The sequence below is a fragment of the Microcebus murinus genome, chromosome 3, assembly GCF_040939455.1.
Source record: "Microcebus murinus isolate Inina chromosome 3, M.murinus_Inina_mat1.0, whole genome shotgun sequence".
Classification (NCBI taxonomy): domain Eukaryota; kingdom Metazoa; phylum Chordata; class Mammalia; order Primates; family Cheirogaleidae; genus Microcebus; species Microcebus murinus.
The window spans coordinates 85,874,869-85,893,557 of NC_134106.1; the positions used below are offsets into that span (position 1 = coordinate 85,874,869).

Here is an 18,689-nt window from a genome sequence, read left to right on the forward strand (position 1 = left end):
AAATCATATACCCTGAGAGAGATCATTTGTGCCCAGGGTAAATAACCTATGTTACCTGTATTAGATCCTTGGCAGATTTCAGGTTTGGATAGATGGAATGGGCGAAGAGAATGAAAGCACGCAAGGAAGGAAAGGACATAGAGGCAAGACTGGGTCTCTCAAGGGAAGGTTCACATTGCCCAACTCACAACCTACAATACTAAGCAAAGTGAAAATCCTATTGAGCAGCACCCCAGGCTCCGCAGAGAGCGCAGCGATTCAGTGGTGACCAGTCCAGAGGAGCTCTCCCCGCCAGCAAGTCTGGCTTGCTTGACAACCCTTTCCCACGGACTCTCCCCGGCCCCTCACCAGGATGCGGGGAAGCCCGCGGAGCCCCCGCGCCCTGCGCCCGTGGGCCTGTTGCCACAACCGCGCGGTCCACGCCGGGGAATCAGAGGGGGGTCGCGGCAAGGACAGCCCGGCCCGCACCCTCCACCCGTCACCTTCAAGGGGTGGCAGGAGCCAGTCGCGCCAACCCTGACGCTGGGGGCTCCCGAAGAAGCCCCGCCACCCGCAGGCCTTTGTGCCCGCCTGCCCGGGCTAAGGCGCGGGCGCGCTGCTGGGGGAGAGGTCCTTCCTCGGAGGCGGGGCTTTCCGCAGACCGGCCCCGCCCCCTGCCCCGTCTCGCCCCGCCCCCCGCCCCGTCTCGCTCCGCCCCTGACCCCTCGCCCCGCCCCACCCCGGGCTCGCCCCGCCCCCGCCCCCGACTCGCCTCGCCCCGCCCCGCGCGCGTCCCCGTCCCCCAGCCCCCCGTCTCGCCCCGCCCCGCCCCTCGCGCGTCCCCGCGCGCCCGTCCAGCCATTTACCGACCGCGGGCGGGAGGCTGCGGCCGCCTCCCCGCCCCTGGCCCGCCTCTCCTTCCTGCTCTGGGCCCGCCTGAAGCCGGCCGCGGCGGCAAGGGAGGAGGACGCGGCTGCAGCGGCGCCGGGAGCCCCGGTGGTGACAAACGGCGGCGTCCGACTGCGGAGCGATGCTGGGCGTGGCGACCGGGATGACCAACAGGTACGGGCCGCGCCCCGCCGGCGCCCGCCACGTCGGCGCGGCGGCTCCCCGCGGGCCTTCTGGCCGGGCCTGGCGCGGGCGGGCGGGCGGGCGCGCTGCAGGGCGTCCCCGCCCCCCGCCGCCTCGCGGCCGAGCCCCGCGCTGGCCGGGCCGGGCGGGCCTGCAGACCCCGCGGGAGCCGCCGCTGCGCGCGTGTGCCGTGTCGGATGCCGCCCGGCGCTGCGGGACGTGCAGTTGCGGGGCTCGCGGAGTTCCTAACGACAAATGCACATTTGCTGAGTTCACAGTGTGCGTTCCCGCAGGTGGGGTCTGACACAGATCAGCGGGTCTCAGACGTTTGGATCTTAGGACGCCTCTTAAAAATAGAGGACCTGAAAGAGCTTGGGCTTGTGTTGGCGGTGTCCAGAGACGTTTTACTGTATTAGGAATGAAAACCGAGACATCTACAATATTCATCAATTCGTCGAATAAATCCACGACATGTTAACATAATGTGTCACATTTTTTAATGAAATGTAGCATTTTCCTAAAACAAAAAACTTAGTGGGACTTACGGCATTATTTTACATTTTGCAAATCTCTTATCTTGGCTAAGTAGAAGATAACTGTATTATCTGCATTGTCTGTTGCCATATGTTCTGATAGAACTCTTTGAAGAAACTCTGGTCTTACACAAATGTGTAGTTGGAAAAAGAAATATTTTAATAGATTTCCCACATAATTGTGGGTATTTGTTACTACACCGAAACTGCTTAAGTAATAGTTTCTTAAAGGTTAGTTTGGATGTGGAATCTGAAGCCATTATTACTGCTTTTTCACACTGTTGCATTAAAATTTCTTGGTTTGTCTTGAAGTTTGAATGGACCTGTTACCCACTGTAGCATCATATGTCTGTCATTTGGAAAATATTGACTCACTGAGTAGGCATATCCCAAATGCTGACGCATTTCATTAATAGCACTAAATAACATCCGTTAACATCACCACTGATTTGATTAGAAAAGGCTTTAAGTAGAGGAAGCTGTCAAATTAAAGGCCATGGATATGATAGCAATTTTCCAACGTTCTCATTTTCAGTTAAAAACTTAGTTTTTTTCATTGGCAACAAAATATTGTAAGTTGTTTCCCTCAAAGTGACAGGCTCACTTTGTTCAGTTTCAAGGTAATGTCTGCCAAATACAAGTCTGTATAACCATAGACCATCAGTTCTTTCCAGTAAAAATGGTATTTCGTAAAACAGGCACTTGATTCAGCTCATCTTCTCAATCATATTCATGCTTTTCCTTGAGACAACCAATTTGCTACAGAAGTGCTTTATGCATAATTGCCATTTTGTCAAAAGTAAAAATGGTCAAGGGATAAAATTTAATAACATTGATAATTTGTACCGCTTTACCATGGACACTGTTTTCTTTTTTTAAAAACGTATTGGCTATTAAGTTGATATAAAATTTGAAGTATATGTGAGATATAAAGACTAATGGATGTGCAATTTAAGTAAAGGGTATAGTGGATTTTCTTAAGGCCATCCAACCACTTTTTGATCCAGTATCCTTCCCAGATCCCATCCCCTTCCAATTCCCAATTTGCCATTAGCAATCTCTTACTTTGGGGGGCTGATATTAAGTACATTCAAAGTGATGTGCAACCATACCATCATACATCTTCAGAACTCTTTTTGTCTTGCAAGACTGAAACTCTGTACCCATTAAACAATAACTCCTCATTCCCTCCTCCCCCTTGCCCCTGGCATTTGTTATTCTACCTTTTGTCTTTATGATTTTGACTACCTTGAATACCTCATATAAGTGAAGTCATATAATCTTTGTCACGTTATCATAGTTTATTTTTGTTGTTGAGTAGTACTCCATGGTATGGGTGTACCAGTTTGATGAACTGTTCACCTGTTGAGGGACATATGGGCTATTTCCAGTCTTGAGCTATTGAGAATAAAGCTACTATGAACATTTATAGAGAGGTATTTTATTTTATTTTATTTTTTATTTTCAACATAGCTCACTGTAACCTCCAACTCCTGGGCTTAAGCTATCCTCCTGCTTCAGCCTTTGGAGTAGCTAGGCCTATAGGCATGTGCCACTTTGCCTGCTTGATTTTTTTTATTTTTCTATTTTTTGTAAATATGAGGTCTGTTGCCCAGGCTGGCCTCAAGCAATGTTCTTGCCTTAGCCTCCTATGGTGCTGGGATTATAGGTCTCAGCCACCATGTTTGGCCAATAGACAGGTTTTTATGTGAACGTAAGTTTTTCATTCTAGGGAATAAATGTCCAAGAGTGTGCAATTGCCAGGTTGTACAGTAATTGCATGTTTACCTTTTTAAGAAACTGTCAGATTTTCCAGAGTGGCTGTACCGTTTAATCAAGGACACTTAAAGGTGGAATGGCATTCCTTTCTGTGAGTTTGTGGAGGTGAAGAGAATTTGGTTATACTACCACTGCCTTGAGTATTGGTAAGAGGCTGGGAGTTGTACCCACTGTTGTTTTTGTACTATCAGTGTGTCAACACAGTGCAAAAGGCTACAGCAGTTTCTTGGGAATATGTTAATATTATTATGAAAATAGTTTTGATCCCACTGACCACATTTTGAGAACCATTGTTTAAGACATAATCCTAAATGGCAAGGCATGTGCAGGTATTGGGGATATTTCAAGAGGAGTATATACAAAGACTTCTTTTTAAAGTATTTCTTGATTGCTTGTTGTAGTATGTGCTTTCTGTTGCTGGGGAGTCTTAGTAGGACTTAACCAAGACTTGAAGAACCAACCATTATAGAAAAAGCAACTTTCTGCCCTTATCGTTTTCCCTGATCTGGTGATGGCCGGTGCCATTATGAAAAGTCATGAGAATGAATGTCATGAGAGTGAATGTTCTCAGAAAACTTCAGTGCTCTTTGCCTGCTTGTTTGGTGAGGAAACTAAGCTCTTGATTTTCAAGAAAGCTAATGAAAATTTGGTGGCAGAAAAGGTAACTTCATTTCTGGTTGTTCTGTTTCCTGCAGGCTTAGACAAAACTATCTATCAGGATTGTGGTGTCTTGATTTTATTTTTTCATTCCCATCCTTGCCCTTTGTGGTAGCCCCTTGACCCATTTCCTAGGCAGCACTTTCTCTTGCTCAAGGTGGGTACAGTGAGTGAGCTTGCCTTTCCTTCTAGAGAGGGAGCTTTAGAGCTCCTCCACTGGGTCAGAGAAACCTCCACACCTTCAACAGATTGGTAATACAGAGAGCAGAGCTTTACTGCTCTCTATTTTCAGTGATGCTGTGTTTGTCCAGATAATCATTTACATAAACTTCAGCATAGGTCATGTTCTTACCTAGGTTTACACTTAAATAGAAGGAAAAACATCTCAAACCATTTGTCTATTTTACAGTTGTTGTAACTATGCTTTAAAGCTGTGGTTTCCCACAAACAGGGATCTCATCTGCATTACTTGCTCGTCTACATTATTGCTTGTGGCAATAGCCACAATGTCTTCCAAAAATTTCAATCTTAAGGTACTTGAGAAGCAAAAGCTGCACTATCTGTTGCTATATACTGTGCATTCTCTAGCAGCGGAGCTTGCGTTCTCCCTCTTCTCAACATCATCTTATCTCTTTTATTTGATCCCATCAGACTTTTCTACACTATAGCTTACTGCAAGGAGAAGAGTGGGGGAACGAAGCATTTTCCTGCATCTTTTTTCGTGTTGGAGCACGTTTTGGAGCCTGATGAGTCTGCAGTGACATTTAGCGTAGGGCTGGGGAAGCTGTGGATAAAGCAAGCCCTGGATATTGCGTTCTGTGAGAGGTAGGAGACAGGGTGCTAGGAGTTAGTTTGAATGCTGGCAGCACGTGCCTGGCGGTGGGAGACTTGGGACTCAGCATCTGTACTTCCAGTAGTCGGGAGCCTTTCCAGGAAGTTTGAAGGTCAGGTAAGATAAAGGACAAAACACACAAAAAATGTTTACTGATTGGGCAGGGTGGCTCATGCCTGTAATTCTAGCACTCTGGGAGGCCGAGGTGGGAGGATTGCCTGAGCTCAGGAGTTTGAGACCAGCCTGAGCAAGAGTGAGACCCCCTCTCTACTAAAAGTAGAAAAATTAACCAGGTGTGGTGGCACGCGCCTCTAGTCCCAGCTACTTGGGAGGCCAAGGCAAGAGGATTGCTTGTGTCCACAGCAACAGAGCAAGACTGTCTCTCAAAAAGAAAGAAAAATGTTTACACATGCGTACATTCTCTTTATACAAAAGTGAAATCATAGTCATAGTGTTCTGTAATTGCTGTTTTTGAAGATTTTTATAAAATCATAAAATATACATAACAAAATTTACCATTAAACCATTTTTATGTGTACAGTTCTGTGGCATTAAGTCCATTCACATTGCTGTGCAACCATCACTACCTTCCGTATCTGGAACTTTTTCATCTTCTCAAACTGAAACTCTGTGTCTGTTAAACACTAAACTCCTCATTTCTTGCAATTGTTTTTTTAACTCAACAAGCTATCTTAATGGTTTTCCAGTGTGGCATATCTGGGTTTACTTTATGTTTTTTAACCTTAGTTTTTTTTTATTTATTTATTTATTTATTTATTTTTTTGAGACAGAGTCTCACTTTGTTGTCCAGGCTAGAGTGAGTGCCGTGGCGTCAGCCTAGCTCACAGCAACCTCAAACTCCTGGGCTCGAGTGATCCTTCTGCCTCAGCCTCCCGAGTAGCTGGGACTATAGGCATGTGCCACTATGCCCGGCTAATTTTTTTTATATATATATATCAGTTGGCCAATTAATTTCTTTCTGTTTATAGTAGAGACGGGGTCTCGCTCTTGCTCAGGCTGGTTTTGAACTCCTGACCTTGAGCAATCCGCCCGCCTCGGCCTCCCAAGAGCTAGGATTACAGGCGTGAGCCACAGCGCCCGGCCTTAACCTTAGTTTTGATGGCTGTATACTATTTCACAGTATATTTGTGGTATGATTCATATAACCAGTCTTTGACTGATGGATGTTTGGGTTCCAGTTTTTTGTTATTACAAACACTTTGAACATCTCTGTCAGTTTTTGTAGGAGATTCCTGAGTGTAGAGTCTTATGAGCATGGATGGTTGGGGCCTATGTTCTAATTCCAGCTCTGTTCCTTTGTGGCGCAACCTCATTAAGCCTCACTTTCTTAATTTCTAAAGTAATCCCACATATCTCAGAGGTTGTTGTCAGAATTAAATATTAAGGCAAATACAAATATTTCTGAAAGGGTACAGATGAAATGATAAATAATTGTGTCTAGAAAGGGAGTCTAGGAATCTAGGATGAGAGGAAAAATTTTTATTGTATAGCTTTTTGTACAATTTTAATTTTTTTAGTTGTGCATATGTACTGATTTTTAAAACATTTAACATCATGCCAAGAATGTAATAGATGCTCAGTTACATAGTTTCTGACCACTCCAGTTCTTTCCTCCAGACTTACAACTTCTTCTGTTAATGTCCTTAACAAAGGACATTACTTTTTTCCTCTCCTTCACTCCCTATATTAGCTTCCTTGATGAGTTCTTACCGAGAATTTTCTCTTAAATCCATCCTTTCTTTTTCACTCCTTTCTTATCAATATCATTTCCACCCTGGTTGTGAAAATCTTTCAAGGTAATGTAAGATAACAGTGTTAAGGCTGGGAAAGACTTGAGAGAATGCACATCTAATGCCTCATGGACTGTAGTGTTAATCCACATGGCTGGAAAAATCCATGCTCATATTAAACACTTGAATGGAACAAACTGTTTTTTTCTGTGTTCCTGTTTTTCATCTAAATGTTATTAATGTACCAATTCTTTTAAAAAGAGGTTATAGGCCGGGCGTGGTGGCTCACGCCTGTAATCCTAGCTCTCTGGGAGGCTGAGGCGGGCGGATTGCTCGAGGTCAGGAGTTCGAAACCAGCCTGAGCAAGAGCGAGACCTCGTCTCTACTATAAATAGAAAGAAATTAATTGGCCAACTAATATATATATATATAAAAAATGAGCTGGGCATGGTGGCGCATGCCTGTAGTCCCAGCTACTTTGGAGGCTGAGGCAGCAGGATTGCTTGAGCCCAGGAGTTTGAAGTTGCTGTGAGCTAGGCTGACGCCATGGCACTCACTATATAGCCCAGGCAACAAAGCGAGACTCTATCTCAAAAAAAAAAAAAAAAAAAAAAAGAGGTTATGGAATTGGTGCTAGCATTTTTTTTAGTGCATGCTTTATCTGTTAACATGCTAAAAAGACAATTATGGTAAAAGATGTAAGAAAATGTAACATTTAGAAAATGTCTTTATATGTGAAAAAGTTGGAACCTACTAAATTAATGCACTTAAACACTTTAGTGGGTCCACTACAGTAACCCACTAAACTGTTCCTTTATTTTATAGGGCAGGAATTGCCTAGAGACGTAAACTATTTTATTCAGGGCCATAGAATGAGTTAAGAGTAGGATTTCGAATAGAGCCCAGCTTTGGATGTATTGTGGGGTCCCATCTACTGTGCTATACTAGTTTGTTCTCTTACTTTATTTACATTGCATTGTTTAAGCTTATATATAAATATTTTATCTTTCTATCTGTGCTATATTATAATTGCCTTGAGGACTAAGAACTTGTCAGGTATATCTGAGCCCTGTTAACATAGGAATTCTGGAAATGTTTGAATGAAATATGAAATATTGCCTCAGAATTATTCTATTACAAGGATCGTGGATGTCACTCTCTTTCAGCTGGATTCCTTTTGTGAATTATGTTCTTGGGCATGTGGTATTCCTAGCCACATGTGCTGGTATTTGTAATTTTTCCACCCCAGAGACCTAAGTCTTGTCACCTACCCATGTCCACTGTTCCCACATGGTGCAGTCTGAGTGATGACTTCCTGTTGACAGGCTTCATTACTGATGTATCAGTTAAGTGACGAATGTTGCCAACTGCTTAAACAGATTGTAAATTTATTTCTCATTGGGAAATATAGTTGTTGCTTTGTGTTTGTTTATCTTTAAAGCTGGGTACATTGCTGACCCGTATAAAATTTGCCATACTGACATAGTAAGGAGGGCAGGGAGAATGGACATTGAGTGGGCAGTTACAGCTTCTGCCACAGCCGGCTGTTCTTCCTTCCCAACGCGGTAGATTCAACAGAATTTTTTTTTTTTTTTATGTTCAAGGCACAATGCAGGTATACCTGAGGGGATTCAAAAGAAAAATAAGACAATGAATGGTCCCTGCTCTTGAGAATATTGTAATTTAACTGTTATATTATTCATGTTGGTTACAGATTTTACTACCTAAGCAACTTAGGTCATGTTACCAGAAGCTCCTGTGTCCTGCTAAATAGGTCCAAACTCCAGAGCCTGGAATTTAAGGCTGTTTGTAATGTGGCCCAGCCCATCTTTATAGCCTTGTCACATACTACTTCCTTAGGCTCTGTTTCTCTAACCCACTTCCATTTTCTGAGAATGATGCTTTCCTTACCTAAGTGCCTTTGTCCGTGCTGTTCACTTGGCCTGGAAGGTCATCTTCTTCTTCTGTGCTTTCTTGGGAGCTGGGGCCAAACTGCCCCTTTTCTCACGACATAATGAGTTCCTGGAGCTTTACTGGGCCCCTGCCACATCCTAGGGAATTAGGGATTCAGAGCCTTTTCTGTTCTCCCAAAGCATGTTGACTTTTTTTTTTTTTTTGGTAGTTACCAATTTCTGTTTTGTATTATAGTGTTTTTGTATATGTCTAATCTTTTCTGCCAAATTATAATCTCTTGAAGTAAAGGAATATATTTTTTTATTTGTTTTTGTTTTTTTTTTTTGTTTTTTTGAGACAGAGTCTCGCTTTGTTGTCCAGGCTAGAGTGAGTGCCGTGGCGTCAGCCTAGCTCACAGCAATCTCAAACTCCTGGGCTCAAGCAATCCTCCTGCCTCAGCCTTCCGAGTAGCTGGGACTACAGGCATGCGCCACCATGCCTGGTTAAGTTTTTCTATATGTATTAGTTGGCCAATTAATTTCTTTCTATTTATGGTAGAGACGGGGTCTCGCTCTTGCTCAGGCTGGTTTCGAACTCCTGACCTCAAGCAGTCCGCTCACCTCGGCCTCCCAGAGTGCTAGAATTACAGGTGTGAGCCACTGTGCCCAGCCTAAAGGAATATGTTAATTAAATTTGTTAAATGTCCAAAGAAAAACAAACTGGATTTAAATAGGCTTTATTTCTCCTTTTATTCTCTCATTTGTTAGTGAATTGAAAAGTTCAGAACTAGCTCTGCTTAGTGTCTGTAACACTGTTTGAATAAACTCACAAAACTTTCAAAGGTAGCTTTCAGAGGCCTTTTTCTTTTTTCTTTCTAGTATTACTTTTTTTTAATGTCAGAAAATTATGAGAGTACAAATGTTTAGTTACATAAATTGTCTTTGCACTGCCTAAGTGAGAGCTGCAAGCCTGTCCATCCCCCAGACAGTGCGCACCGCACCCATCAGGTATGAATATACGGATCCCCTTCCCCCATCTGCCTGACACCCGATGAATGTTAGTTCCATTGATGCATATAATTGTTGATCAGTTAGTACCAATTTGATGGTGAGTATATGTGGTGCTTGTTTTTCCATTCTTGTGATATTTCACTTAGGAGAATGAGCTTCACCTCCGACCAGGATAATACACGAGAGGTGTTAGTTCACCTTTGTTTGTTGTGGCCGAGTAGTACTCCATGGTATACATATACTACATTTTATTAATCCACTGATGTATTGATGAGCACTTAAGTTGTTTCCACATCTTTGCAATTGTGAATTGTGCTGCTGTAAACATTCTAGTGCAGATGTCTTTTTAATGGGATCTCTTTTTTCCCTTTACGTAGATGCCCAGTAGTGGGATTGGTGGATCAGATGGTAGTTCTACTTTTAGTTCTTTGAGGTCTCTCCATACTACTTTCCATAGAGGTTGTACTAGTTTGCAGTCCTGCCATCAGTTTATGAGTGTTCCTATCTCTGCATCCATGCCAACATTTGTTGTTTTGGGACTTTTTGATAAAGGCCATTCTGATGGAGATAAGTGATATATCATTGTGGTTTTGATTTGCATTTCCCCGATGATTAGAGATGTTCAGCATTTTTTCAAATGTTTCTTGGCCATTAGTCTATCTTCTTTTAAAAAGTTTCTGTTCATGTCCTTTACCCACTTTGTAATGAGGTTGTATGATTTTTTCTTGTTGATTTTCTTGAGTTCTATATAGATTCTAGTTACCAGCCCTTTATCAGATGTATAGCATACAAATATTTTCTCCAATTCTGTAGGTTGTCTGTTCACTCTAGTGATAGTTTCTTTGGCTTTGCAGAAGCTTTTTAATTTGATCAGGTCCCACTTATTTATTTTTGATGATGCTGTGGTTGTTTTTTGGGTCTTCTTCATAAATTCTTTGACTAGGTCATTGTCTATTAGAGTTTTCCCAACATTATCTTCCAGTATTCTTATAGTTTCATGCTTTAGGTTTACATCTGTCACCCATTGTAATTTGATTTTTATGAGAGATGAGAGGTGTAGATCCTGTTTCAGTCTTCTACAAGTGGCTATCCAATTTTCCCAGCAGCATTTATTGAATAAAGATTCTTTCCCCCAGTGTATGTTTTTGTCAAAGATCAGATGGCTATATGAGGATGGTTTTATATCTGGGCTCTCAGTCCTGTCTTATTGATCTAAATCTCTGTTCTTTGGCCAGTGCAATGCTGTTTTGCTTACTATAGCCTTGTAGCATAGCTTGAAGACTGATAAATTGATGCTTCCCAGTTTATTCTTTTTTGCTCAAGGTTGCTTTAGCTATATGGGATCTTCTCTGGTTCCATATGAAGCATAGATTTATTTTTTATAGATCTGCAAAAAGTGATGTTGGTATTTTAATAGGGATTGCTTTGAATCTGTAGATCATTTTGGGTAGTATAGACATTTTAACAATGTTGATTCTGCCGATCTGTGAGCATGGTATGGTTTTCCATCTGTTTATGTCCTCTACTACTTTATTTCCTTCCTCAGTAGAGGTCTTTCACCTCCTTAGTTAAATATATTCCTAGGTACTTTATTTTCTTTGTTGCTATTGTGAAGGGTATTGAGTCTTTGATTTGGTTCTCAGGTTGACTGTTGGTGTATTTGAATGCCACTGGTTCGTGTACGTTGATTTTTGTAACCTGAGACTTTGTTGAACTTATTTATCAATTCCAGTAGTCTCTTGCCTGAATTTTTGGGGTTTTCTAGATATAAGATCATATCATCAGCAAAGAGCGATAGTTTGACCTCTTATTCCCCCATTTGGATTCCCTTGATTTCCTTCTTTTGTCTGATTGCTCTGGCTGTGACTTCTAGCACTATGTTGAATAGACATGGTTATAGAGGGCAACCTTGTCTGGTTCTAGTTCTAAGCGAAAATGCTTTCAATTTTTCCCCATTCAGTATGATGTTTGCTATGAGTTTGTCATGTATGGCTTTTGTCATTTTGTGGTAAGTCCTGTCTATGCCTATTTTGTTAAGCGTTCTTATCATAAAAGGGTGCTGAATTTTGTCAAATGCTTTTTCTGCATCTGTTGAGAGAATAATGTGGTCTTTGTTTTCACTTCTGTTTATGTGGTGAATTACATATATAGATTGGTGTATGTTGAACCATCCCTGCATCTCTGGGATGGAGCACACTTACTTATGATGGATTATTTTTTTTTTGATGAGCAGCTGAATTCAATTAGCTAGGATTTTGTTGAGAATTTTGCATCTATATTCATAAGGTATATTCGTCTGTACTTTTCTTTTTTTGTTGAGTCCTTTCCTGGCTTTGGTATCAGGGTAATGTTAGCTTTGTAAAATGTGTTGGGGAGGATTCGTTACTTCTCAATATTGTGGAATAATTTCTGCAAGATAGGTACCAGTTCTTTGTAGGTCTGGTAGAATTTGAGTGTGAAACCATCTGGTCCAGGACTTTTTTTAAGGAAAGTTTTTTATTGTGGCTTCAATTTTGGTACTTAATATTGGTCTATTTTGGAGTTCTGATTCTTCCTGATGGAGCCCTGGTAGGTTGTCTGTTTCTAAGAATTTGTGCATTTCCTCCATGTTTTCAGGTGTATGTACATAGAGATTTTTATAGTAGTTACAAATGATAATTTGTATTTCTGTGGTATCACTTCTAATTTCTCCTTTTTCATTCCTTATTTGCTTCTGGTTAATCTATTGAGAGGTGTGTCAATTTTATCTTTTCATTGAACCAGCTTTTGTTTCATATAGTTCATTTATTATTGATTTCATTTAGTTCTGCTCTGATCTTGGTTATATCTTTTCTTCTGCTGGTTTTGGGATTGATTTGCTCCTCTTTTTCCAGTTCTTTGAGACAGTTTAGTAGATTTGATTTGTTATCTTTCTGTCTTTTGGATTTAGGCATTTCAGGCTATGAATTTTCCTCTCAGGACTTACTTAGCTGTGTCCCACATATTTTGATAACTTGTGTCCCTTGTATCATTTAGTTTGAAGAATCTTTTGATTTCCATCTTAATTTCCTCCTTGACCCAATAATCGTTCAGCAGGATGTTGTTTAGTTTCTGTGACTTTATGTAGGTATAAGTGTTTCTGTTGGAGTTTATTTCTAATTTTATTCCACTGTGGCCTGAGAAGATGCATGGTATAATTTCTATTTTTTAAAAATTTGTTGAGTCATGTTTCTGTGGCCAAGGATGTGGTCAATCTTAGGGAATGTCCCATGAGCTGAGGAGAAGATTGTATACTCAGTATTTTGGGGTAGAAAGTTCTATAAATATCTGTTAGACCCATTTGTTCTAGAGTTCTGTAAACAAAGATACAGAAGTTCATTGTTTCTTTGTTTATTTTCTGTTTGGAAGATCTCTCCTGTTCTATCAGTGGGGTGTTAAAGTCCCCAGCTAATGCAGTGCTGTTGTTTATCATTTTGTTTAGATCAATTAGGATTTGCTTTATGAATCTGGGCCCACCTGTGTTGAGTGCATAAATATTTAGAACTGTTATGTCTTGTTGAATTTTCCCTTTACCATTATATAATGACCATTTTTGTCTTTCATTATTTTTGTTGAAGACTAAGATCTGAAATGAGAACTGCTACAGCAACTTTCTTTTGGCTTCCATTTGTGTGGAATATTGTTTTCCATCCCTTCACCTTGAGTCTGAATGAGTCCTTGTGGGTTAGATGAGTTTTCTGAAGACAGGAGATACTTGGCTTGTGCATATTTATTCATTTGGTCAGCCTATGTCTCTTCAGTGGGCAATTCAAGCCATTCACATTTATTGAAAGACTTGATAAGTGAGGTGGATTTCTGTCATCATGTTGAATAGAACTTTGTTGCTTTCTTTTATCTCTTGAGCCATTATGGGATCTGGCCTTTGGCTGTTAGCTTTTGGGTGATTTTACATTGGTGAGTGTCTATTGTGCTGATCTGTGTAACACAGTTCTGCATACTCCCTGCAGGACAGGTCTTGTTTTGGCAAATTCCCTCAGTGTTTGCTAGTTTGAGAAAGACTTTATTTCCTTCTTATATATGAAACTTAGTTTTGCAGGATACCAAATTCTAGGCTGAGCATTATTCTGTTTGAGAAGACTGCGAATGGGGCTCCAGTCTCTTCTGGCTTCTGAGGTCTCAGTTGAGAAATCTGCAGTTAGTCTGATGGGTTTTCCTTTATAAGTTATCTACTGCCTTCGCCTTATGGCTTATAGGAGGGCCTCTTTCATGTTTATTTTGGCCAGTCTGATGACTATTTGTCGTGTTTTCCTCTTTGTGATGAATCTTCCAGGAGCCTTTTGAACGTCTTATACTTGGATATCTAGATTCTAGTATGGCCAGGAAAATTTTCCTCAGTTATTCTCTCAAGTAGATTATCCAACCCTTGTGTGTTTTCTTCTTCACCCTCAGGGATGTCTATGATTCTTATGTTAGATCTCTTTACATAATCCCATATTTCTTGTAGGCTTTACTCTTTTCTCTTATTTCTCTGCTCTTATTAACTGATTTGTTTTTAATTCAGAGGTATTGTCTTCAAGCTCTGAGATTCTTTGTCTGATCTAACCTATTTTTCAGACTTTCCACTGTGTTTTTTTGTAATTCCTTAAATGAATTTTTCATTTCCAGAATTTGTTTGATTTTTTTTGTTAATATTTCAATTTCTTTAGTCAATTTTTTCATTTGTTTCCTGCATTCTTTTTGTGGTTTCTTTGTGTCGGGTTTCCATTTTATCTTGCATTTTCATTGAGTTTCCTTACAATCCATGCTCAAAATTTTTTATCTGTTATTTCAATGTTCTGATTTTGATTGGTATCCATTGCTAGAGAGCTGGTGTTTTCTTTTGAGGGTGTTCTTTTGCTTTAATTATTCATGCTTCTGAAGTTCTTCCACTGATTCCTTCTCATGTGTAGCAGCTGTTACTTACCTTGGGATTTTCTTTTCAATTTCACAGGCTTTTAACTAGACTATATAGTATATTATAGACTGGTGGCAGAGACCCAACATCCATAAAACATTGGGAAGAAATTCAAATGATATTTCAGCATCCTTGTTTAGTTAATTTCATTTTCCTGCCAGGCCACTCTTTTGAAAACTTTTGTGGTCTTAACTATCTTTTATTAATTACCTACTTTCACACAAATACTTTAAAGATATTGTTTTATATACTGAATCTAACTTTTACAGCCACACCATGAACAAAAAATATTGGGCCTTATGTATAAAACAAATGTAAGAGTCCAAAAGGTAGAGGGAAGAAAGCAGACTGGCTGGGGGCCGTGGGACATGATGAACAGCAGGGTGGTGGGTGTTCTTTGACCATATATATCCTTATATATCCCAGACTAGGAGCTGAAGAATCTAGTAGTTTGGAATGCCAATAGGTACAGACAAAAAGAGCCCCAACAATAGACTGCTTTCTCTAGCCAAAAGACAGGAAAGACAGTCTAGTGAGACAAGAATAGGTTAGAGAATAAATGCTGTACTCCAATCAAATGCCAAGAAAATACTGTGGCCCCATCCCTACGCATGCCAGCAGTGTCCAGTTGGTGAGCCTAGACTTTCTCCCTCACCAGGCTGTAACATGACACCCCAGCAGCCCTGTCAGGATGGTGTCAGGGAAGGCCAAGTAGGGAGCCAAGATTTTCATCCTATTGGCCAGTAATGACTGCCCCTTGTCATCATCACAACGTCAGTGGAGGTGTTGTGGGGAATAAGAACTCTCACCTCAGCCAACAGTAATGACGAGTCCCTGTATTGCGTGTCAGTGAGGCAAAGTGGGGAACCTGGACCTCTATCTCCATGTGGCAGCAACGAGCCAGCTCCCCTGCCAGAGAAGCCAGATAAGATCCCGTATCATATCATAATACAAAAATGTCCAGTTTTCATTAGAAAACCATTTAACACATCAAGAACCAGGAAGATCATAAAGTAAATTACAAAAAAATAAATAGATACCAGCACCAAGATGATGAAATGTTAGAATTAAAGCAGTCATGATATCTTGAAACAAAGGAAGAAATAGAAAGCCTTAGCAAAGAAATAGAAGACAATTATAAACAAGAGGGACAAAGAGATGTACAGTGAGTTAAGGTTTCTATACTTCACTTAAACTGGTAAAACAATGACTAGGTTATTAATGCATGTATATAATCTTATATCTAAAGCAACTATTAAAAAGTTATTCAAACAAAAAAAGCTATTCAAAGAGAAACACTCAAAACTATTGATAAATCAAAATTCTGAATTCTAAAAAATGTTTAACCTACAGGAAAGCAGGGAAAAGAAAATAGAAACAGAAAACAGAGAATAAATAGAAAAAAATGAAATAAAATGGCTGACCTAAGCCCTAACATATTAATAATTACATTAAATGTAAATGGGCTAAATACACCAGTTAAAAGAGTTTGGTAGTTTAGATTTTTAAAATGACCTAACTATATGCTGTCTACAAGAAGCTCATGTCAAATATAGTGATATAGGCAGATTGAAAGTAAAAGGATGGAAAATGATACATTATGCAAATATCAATCAAAGGAAATAAAGAGTGACTATTGATATCAATAGCTATTAATATAGATATCAGGTAGACTGCAGAGCAAATTAAATTACCAGAGACAAAGAAGGATATCATATAATGATAAAAGAACACTTCACCAAGAAGACATAACAATGCTAAATATGCATGCACCAAACAACAGAGCTACAAAACATGAGAAGCATAAACTGGTAGAACTGAAGAGAGACATAAAGAAAACCACAATTGTAATTGGAGACTTCAGTACCTCTCTTTCACCAATTAGTAGAACAACTAGACAGAAAATCAGCAAGAATATAGAAGAACTCAACAAAACCACTAACCAATAGGCTCTAATAGACATTCACAGGACAGTCCACCCAACAACAGCAGAATACACATTCTTCTTTTGTTTTTTTGAGACAGGGTCTCACTGTGTTGCCCAGGCTGGAGTGCCCTGGTGTCTGCCTACCTCATAGCAACCTCAAACTCCTGGGCTCAGGCAATCCTCCTGCCTCAGTCTCCCGAGTAGCTGGGACTACAGGCATGTGCCACCATGCCCGGCTAATTTTTTCTATATATTTTTAGTTGGTTAATTATTTTCTTTCTATTTTTAGTAGAGACGAGGTCTCACTCTTGCTCAGGCTGATTTCAAACTCCTAACCTTGAGTGATCCTCCCGCCTTGGCCTCTTACAGTGCTAGGATTACAGGCGTGAGCCACTGTGCCCAGCCCACATTCTTCTTAGGTTTCCATGAAACATATACCAAGATAGGCTATATTCTGGGCCTTAAACCTCAACAAATTTGAAAGAATTGAAATTTATAGAGTACATTCTTTGACTACAGTGGAATCAAACTAGAAATCAGTAACCAAAAGATAACAGGAAAATCTCCAAACAATTGGAAATTTACAGTACACTTATAAATAATTCTTCAATCAGAGAAGAAGTCTGAGAGAAAATAAATACAATGAACTGAATGAAAATGAAAATATAACATACCAAAATTTATAGGCCATAGCTGAAGCAGTGCTGAAAGGGAATTTTATAGTGCTAAATTCATTAAAAAGAAAAGTCGCAAATCAATAATCAAAGCTCCCATCTTACAAACCTAGACAAATAAGAGGGAATAACTCCAAAGCAAGCAGAAGGAAGGAAATAATAGCAGAAATTAATGAAATTAAAAATAGAACTATTTTAAAAATTAATGAAACAAAGAGCTGGTTCTTTGAAAAGATCAGTGAAATTGGCAAACCTTTAACAAGAGTGACAAAGGGGGAAAAAAAGAAAATACAAATCACCAGTCTCAAGAATTAAGCAGGGGATATCACCACCCTGTAGACATTAAAGGGTTAATAAAGCAATACTATAAATATAACTATATGTGTATAAACTTGACAACCTAGATGAAATGGAACAATTGTTTAAAAAGCATAATTTACCACAACTTACCCACCACAAAATATGTCATTTGAATAGCTCTATATAACTTAAGGAAATTAAATTTAAAAGATTCCTAAGAAGGAAATTTCCAGGTCCACATGGTTTCACAGAAGTCTACCAAACATTTAAGGAAGAATTAATACCAGTTGTACACAATCTCTTTCAGAAAATAGAATAGGAGGGAACACTTCCTAATTCATTTTGTAAAGCTTGTATTATCCAGATACCAAAAGCAGACAAAAAGTACAAAAAAAGAAACCAACAGGCCAATATCCTTCATCAATGTAGATGCAAACATTTTTTAAATGTTATCAAATACAGTTCAACCATATATAAAAAGAATTATGCACTGTGACAAAGTGAAGTTTATTATAGGAATGCAAAGCTGGTTCAACATTTGAAAGTCATTGTAATCTACCATATCAACTGGCTAAAGAAGAAAATTCACATATCAGTGCAGAAAAAACATTTGATAAAATTTAGTACTCATTCATGATGTTTTTAAAAAAGGATGTCGTAGACAGATTAATGGGCCCCCAGAGATTTCATGCTAATTCTTGGAACCAGTGAATATGTTAGGAATTAGATCACTCACTCATTTCTTGTTGGAATGTAAAATCATACAGCCACTTCAGATAACAGTTGGCAGTTTCTTAAAAAAAAACAAAACAAAACACCATGCAACTTGACCTAGCAGTCACACTGCTGATCATTTATCCCAGAGAAATAAAGACACATGCACACAAAACCATGCAAATGAATGTTCATAGTAACTTTATTCTTAATACCAAATACTAGAGACAGCCCAAATGCCCCTCAGCAGGTTAGTGGTTAAACAAAGACTTGTTAAATGGTTAAACATCCATATCATGGAATACCAGTTAGCAATAATAAGGATTGAACTGTTGATATGTGCAACAGTATCACTTGGATGGATCTGAAGGGCATTATGCTGAGTGAAAAAAATAAAACCAATCTTAAAATATCACAGTTTGATTCCATTTATATAACATTCTTTAAATGACAAAATTATACATGAGAAACATTAGTAGTTGCCAGGGGTTAAGAGGGAATGGGGCTGGGGGGAAAGTGTAGAAGGGAAGTAGGGATCCTTATGATGGAACTTTTATGTATCTTCACTGTATCAATGTCAATATCATGATATGATATTGTACTTTAGTTTTTTGGAGATGTTACTATTGGGAGAAA

The 18,689-nt window shown here is 39.7% G+C and overlaps 1 protein-coding gene across 1 annotated transcript in view; it reads left to right on the plus strand.

Moving 5' to 3' along the window:
• The first annotated feature begins 878 nt into the window (after positions 1-878).
• Positions 879-18,689, plus strand: part of LIMS1 (LIM zinc finger domain containing 1) — a 134,912-nt gene continuing 117,101 nt past the window's right edge. The window contains exon 1 of the mRNA XM_076001079.1: positions 879-1,041. Coding sequence (XP_075857194.1) covers positions 1,010-1,041 — 32 coding nt within the window. The 5' untranslated portion in view covers positions 879-1,009. The remainder of the gene's footprint in view (positions 1,042-18,689) is intronic.